The sequence below is a fragment of the Otolemur garnettii genome, unplaced genomic scaffold (assembly GCF_000181295.1).
Source record: "Otolemur garnettii isolate 467f Iridium unplaced genomic scaffold, OtoGar3 scaffold00140, whole genome shotgun sequence".
NCBI lineage: Eukaryota > Metazoa > Chordata > Mammalia > Primates > Galagidae > Otolemur > Otolemur garnettii.
In genome coordinates this window covers 1654847-1661316 of record NW_003852535.1, presented here as the reverse complement: position 1 = coordinate 1661316, position 6470 = coordinate 1654847, and the positions used below count along the sequence as shown (strand labels likewise).

At 48.4% G+C, this 6470-nt stretch overlaps 1 protein-coding gene across 15 annotated transcripts in view; it reads left to right on the top strand.

Moving 5' to 3' along the window:
- The first annotated feature begins 5789 nt into the window (after positions 1–5789).
- Positions 5790–6470, top strand: part of SF1 (splicing factor 1) — a 15720-nt gene continuing 15039 nt past the window's right edge. For 13 of the 15 annotated variants that reach the window (XM_023518509.1, XM_003798622.3, XM_012810685.1 and 10 more), the window contains exon 1: positions 5790–6265. Coding sequence is in view for 11 of the 15 variants with exons in the window: in XM_003798622.3 (XP_003798670.1) it covers positions 6235–6265 (31 nt within the window). In the remaining 4 variants the exon portion in view is untranslated. The remainder of the gene's footprint in view (positions 6266–6470) is intronic. The other 2 variants (XM_023518507.1, XM_023518508.1) reach the window with 1 other exon arrangement.

Below are 6470 nucleotides of genomic sequence, written 5' to 3'. Positions count from 1 at the left end.
CTTTCTCAATACTCAACGTAAATCACATGCAAACATGCATACATGTATATGGGGTTTGTTTTGCAAACAAGGATCATGTAACATATAATTCTCCGCTCATTTACCACCACCACAGGACAGGGGTCACTCTAGTCAATTAGTACAGATAAACAACTTTTTAAGAATGCCTAATAGTCCAGGTTACAGATATCCCAGTTTGTTCAACCATTCATATATTGATGGAAATTTACTGTTTCCACATTTTTGCCATTACAAAAAAATGTTGCAATAAATGCAGACTTTGAATATATTACATAATCGCATGCCCTGTTTTGAGGAAGATTCCTAGGAGTGGAATGCTGGATTGTAAGGTTGTTTTTTTGTTTGTTTGTTTGTTTTGAGGCAGAGTCTTACTTGGTCACCCTTGATGGAGTGCTATGATGTCACAGCTCACAGCAACCTCAAACTCTTGGGCTTAAGCAATTTGCTTGCTTCAGCCTTTCAAGTAGCTGGGACTACAGGTGCCTGTCACCACACTGGGTTATTTTTAGAGATGGGGGTCTCACTCATCTCAGGCTGAGATGAACTCAAACTCGTGAACTCAGGCAATCCACCCACCTCAGACACCTGCAAGTTTTTTTTAAAACAGAGTCTTGGCCGGGTGATGTGGCGCACACCTGTAATCCTACTATTCTGGGAGGCCGAGGTGCGTGGACTGTCTGAGCGCACAGCTTTGAGACCAGCCTGAGCCTGAGCTAGAGTGAGACCTTGTCTCCAAAAATAGCTGGGGGCTGGCTTGGCACCTGTGGCTCAAGTGGCTAAGGCACCAGCCACATACACCTAAGGTGGAGGGTTCGAATCCAGCCTGAGCCCGCCAAACAATGCCGGCTGCAACCAAAAAAAAATAAAAAATAGCCGGGTGTTGTGGCAGGTGCCTGTGGTCCCAGCTACTTGGGAGGCTGAAACAGGAGACTCGCTTGAGCCCAGGAGTTGGAGGTTGCTGTGAGCTGTGATGCCATGGCACTCTACCCAGGGGCACAGCTTGAGGCTCTGTCTCAAAAATAAATAAATAAATAAAAATAAAAATACCTGGGTGTTGGGCAGTGCCTGTGGCTCAAAAAGATAGGGCGCTGGCCCCATATCCTGGAGGTGGCAGGTTCGAACTCAGCCCTAGCCAAAAAAAAAAAAGCTGAGTGTTGTGGTGGGTTCCTGTAGTCCCAGCTATTTGGGAGGCTGAGGCATGAGAGTCGTTTGAGCCCAATAGTTTGAGGTTGCCGTGAGCTATGATGCCACAACACTTTACCAAGGACAACAAAGTGAGACTCTTGTCTCAAAAAAAAAAAAACATGGGTGGTGCCTGTGGCTCAGTGAGTAGGGTGCCGGCCCCATATACCAAGGGTGGCAGGTTCAAACCCAGCTCCCACCGAACTGCAACAAAAAAATACCCGGGCGTTGTGGTGGGTGCCTGTAGTCCCAGCTACTCTGGAGGGTGAGGGAAGAAAATCGCCTAAGCCTAGGAGTTGGAGGTTGCTGTGAGCTGTGATGTGATAGCACTCTACCAGAGAGCAATTAAGTGAGACTCTGTCTCTTAAAAAACAAACAGTCTCACTTTGTTACCCGGGTTAAAATGACATGGCCTCAGCCTAGCTCACAGCAGCCTCAAACTCCTGGGTTCAGTGATCCTCCTGCCTCAGCCTCCCAAATAGCTGGGACTACAGGTGCCTATCACAATGCCTGACTAATTTTTCTATTTTTAGTAGAGACAGGGTCTCACTTTTGCTCTGACTGGTCTTAAACTCCTAAGCTCAAGTGATACTCCTGCCTCAGCCTCCCAGAGTGTTTTGATTATAGGCGTGAATCACTGTGCTCAGCCAGAAAGTATATTTATTATTTTATTTTTTTTTGAAAGGGGGAACCATTTTAATAGACAACAGAATGTTTCTATTTTTTTTTTTGAGACAGAGTGTCACTATGTCACCCTTGGTAGAATGCTTAGGCATCATAGCTCACAGCAACCTCAAACTCTTAGGCCTAAGTGATTCTCTTTCCTCAGCCTCCTAAGTAGCAGGGACTACAGGAGCCAGCCACAAAGCCTGGCTATTTTTTTTAGTTGTAGTTGCCATTGTTGTTTGGCAGGCTCAGGCTGGGTTCGAACCTGTCAGCTCTGGCTTCAGTGGCTGGCACCCTAGCCACTGAGCTACAAGTGCTGAGCACAGAATGTTTCTAAAGAAGGAATTTGGCCAGGTATGGTAGCTCACACCTATAATCCCAGCACTTGGGAGGGCAAGGCAGAAGGACTGCCTGAGCTCACAAGTTAGGAGACCAGCTTGAGCCTGAAGGCGACCCCATCTCTTAAAAAAAGAAAAAAATAGGGGCGGCAACTGTGGCTCAAAGGAGTATGGCGCCAGTCCCATATGCTGGAAGTGGTGGGTTCAAACCCACTCCCGGCCAAAAACTGAAAAAAAAAAAAAAAAGCTAGGTGTTGTAGTGGGTGCCTGTAGTCCCACCTACTGCAGACGCTGAGGCAACAGAATGGCTTAAGTCCAAGAGTTTGAGGTTGCTGTGAGCTAAGATGCCACAGCACTTTACTGAGGGCGACCAAGTGAGACTCAGTCTCAAAAAATAAATTTAATTTAAAAAGAAGGAATTCATAATAGAAGGTGTTAGCAGATTTATTTTTTCCAGACAGAGTCTCACTCTGTTGCCTTGGTTAGAGAGCAATGGCATCACAGCAACATTAAACTCCTGGGCTCAAGTGATTCTCTTGCTTTAGCCTCCCAAGTGGCTAGGACCATAGGCACTCACCATACTGCCTGGTTGGTTTTTTACTTATTTGTTTTATTTATTTATTTGAGACAGAGTCTTAAGCTGTCGCCCTAGGTAGGGTGCTGTGGCATCATAGCTCACAAAACTACATAGCTTTTTAGTAAAGAATGGGGTCTCGCTTTTGCTGAAGCTGTTCTTGAACTCGTGAACTCAAGAAATCCACTTGCCTCGCCCTCCCAGAGTGCATGGATTTCAGGCATGAGCCACCGTGCCCGGCCTCTTTAGTAGAAAATGTATCTTGCTTTTGCCCAGGCAGGTGTGGAACTCCTGAGGTTAGGTGATCCACCAGCTTCAGCCTTTCAGAGTGCTAGGATAAAGGAGTGAACCACTGCGCCCAGCCTATTTTTTGCTATTTTGATAGATTTCTCTTTATTACCTTAATTTGTATTTCCCTAATAGAGGGTGGCTTAATCTGTTTTATGCTGTTGTTAATTAAATTCCTGAGACTAGGCAATTTATAAAGGACACAGATTTATTTCTTGCAGTTCTAGAGACTGGGAAGTCCAAAGTAGAGGGGCCCACATCTGGCAAGGGCCTTGCTGGGTCATCCCATTGCAGAAGGTAGAAGGGCAAAACAGCACACAAGGATAGGAAAAGGGGGCTAATCTCATCTTTTTATCAGGAACCCACCTTTGACATAAAAGCATTCATAACCTAATTAAAGATCCTGTTGCACTGGAGATAGGTTTCTAACACTTGGGCTGGGCACCATGGTTTACACCTGTAGACCTAGCACTTTGGGAGACTATCAATTGAGGCAGAAGTTGAAGACTAGGCTCAGCGCCTGTGGCTCAAGTGGTTAAGGCGCCAGCCACATACACCTAAGGTGGCGGGTTCAAATCAAGCCCAGACCTGCCAAACAACAATGACGGCTGCAACCAAAAAATAGCCAGGCGTTGTGGTGGGTGCCTATGGTCCCAGCTACTTGGGAGGCTGAGGCAGGAGACTAGCTTGAGCCCAGGATTTGGAGGTTGCTGTGAACTGTGAAGCCACCGCACCCTACCCAGGGGGATAGCTTGAGGCTCTGTCTCAAAAAAAAAAAAAAAAAAAAAGAAGTTGAAGATTAGCCTGAGCAACAGACTCTATACAAATTTAAAAATTAAGGCTGGTTGCAGTGGCTCATGCTTACAATCCTAGCACTCCAGAAGGCCAAGGCAGGTGGATCACCTGAACTCTGGAGTTCAAAATCAGCCCTGAGCAAGAGAGAGATCCCATCTTTTCTTTTCTTTTCTTTTTTTTTTTGAGACAGAGCCTCCAGCTGTCCCCCTGGGTAGAGTGCCATGGCCTCACAGCTCCCAGCAACCTCCAACTCCTGGGCTCAAGTGAATCTCCTGTCTCTGCCTCCCAAGTAGCCGGGACCACAGGCGCCCGCCACAGTGCCAGGCTATTTTTTGGTTGCAGCCATCATTGTTGTTTTGGCGGGCTGGGGCTGGGTTTGAACCCGCCACCTTAGGTTTATGTGGCTGGCACCTTAGCCCCTTGAGCCACAGGCGCTGAGCCCTCTAATTTTTTTAAATAATTTTTATTTTTATTTTTTTTGTCTGGGGCTGGGTTTGAACCCGCCATCTCTGGCATATGGAGTCAGTGCCCTATCCTTTTAAGCCACAGGTGCCACCCCATCCTCTAATTCGTTTTTAAGATTACTTTGTACACACAAAATTATAGATATTGGCTTTTTGTATGCACAAAATTATAGATATTGGCTTAATCCCAGCCAATATTTTTTTCCATATCTATCATTTTTTTTCTTTTTTTTTTTTTTGAGACAGAACCTCAAACTCTGTCGCCCTAGGTAGAGTGCTATAGCGTCACAGCTCACAGCAACCTCCAACTCCTGGCTCAATTGATTCTCCTGCCTCAGTCTCACAAGTAGCTGGGACCACAGGCGCCTGCTACAACGCCTCTCTATTTTTTGGTTGCAGCCGTCATTGTTTGGTGGGTCTGGGCTGGATTCGAACTCGCCAGCGCAGGTGTTATGTGGCTGGTGCCTTAGCCGCTTTAGCAAACACAGGCTCTAAGCCCTATCATTATTTCTTGACTTTTACCACAGTTTTAGGTATTTTGGGTAATCAAGTATATCTTTTTAGAGGAGGTTCCTGTCTTCTTAGACTCTAAATCCCACATTATCTTCATAGTCTCCGAAATTGTATTCTATGTTTTGTTGTTTGGAGTTAAGCCTATACTGTAACTAAATCTTTTCTCTATTGAATTGAAATACCATCTTTGTGACACGTCTACTTCTACACAGGGAAATCTATTTCTGGACTCTATTCTGTTCCATTCGTCTTTCTGCAACAATATCTTATCTTCTCATTATTGTGTCTTACCTACTATATTACCTGGAAAGGCAAGCTCTTCCTTAGTGTCATGTACAAGTTTTCCCATTATTCTCAGTTATACTTTACATGAATTTAAGATCATTAAGTCCCCCTACCCCGTTAGTATTCCAATGGAAATTCCATTATATTTGTAAAACTAATTTTAGAATTGACAGCCTTACGTTCTTTCCTCTAAGATTTTATGTTGATCCATCGGTTCAGTTATGTTTGAAATCTTTCAATGCTTTTGGGGACACAATTTTTTTCAAAGAAAACAGGAAATTTCCTTTTTACCTGCGGCTTCAACAGATGCCGTTTTCCTGCGCGCGCCAGTCCCTCCCCAGCTCCCGCCCCAAGGTTCCTGGTTACCCAGGGAACGAGGATTGACGTCACTTAGGGCCTCCTCGCCCAGCGCGACGGTAAATCGTGAAATCCAAGGGGCAAAGAAGCGGATTTGCCCCATGTACGCACGCGCACTTCTTGGTCTACGCCTCTTCCACTACAAAACTCATTCGGGCCTGGCCTTTTCCGCCTTGACTCCTCGCTTAATTTCGGAGAAACTGCTCCCTGGAGGAGGGGAGTAGACAAAGTCTCGAGCCAGCGACAGCCAATCCCACGCCACTATGGCGCAAACGTGAATGACTCAATCACCTTTAACCAATGAGCGAGCTCCTCACCCCTTCGTCATAGTTTGCCCCACCCTATCCCCGCCTTTCTGGACTCTGAACTCAGTTCGCGCAGTAACAAATGAAGTGCGCGCTGCGACACCTCCCTGCCCACCGGACTCCGCCGCCATTTCCTCGCCAGGCCTAACGGCTCGGCCAATCCCAGCGTGCATGGAGAAGGACTAAGGCTCCGCCAATCGGAGGCCCGCGATTCCGACCTTCTCCACGGCCCGACCCAATCCAGGCCTTGGCCCCGCCACCCCCGCGGCGCTCTCTCCTCCCTCTTTGTGCGTCTCGCGCCGCCGCCGCCGCCGCCGCCCGCCGCGTAAGAGGACGGGCTCCGCGCTCCGCGGCAGCGCGGTCGGGTTCCCTCCCCCTGGGAGGCTCGCGAAAGAGAAGCCTCCGCCGAGGAAAAGGAACCGCTGTTGCCGGTCCCCGGGGGCGCCATGGCGACCGGAGCGAACGCCACGCCGCTGGGTAAGCTGGGCTCCCCCGGCCTTCCCCCGCTTCCTGGGCCCAAAGGGGTCTTCGAGCCGGGGCCTCCGCCTGCCCCAGGGCCTGGGGCGGGGCTGCTGGCGCCTGGGCCACTGCTGCCCCCGTCTGTGGGTTCGATGGGGACCCTGACCGCGGCCTTCTCCTTCGCGGCGCTGCCACTGCCACCGCCGCCTCCGTCTCCGCCCCC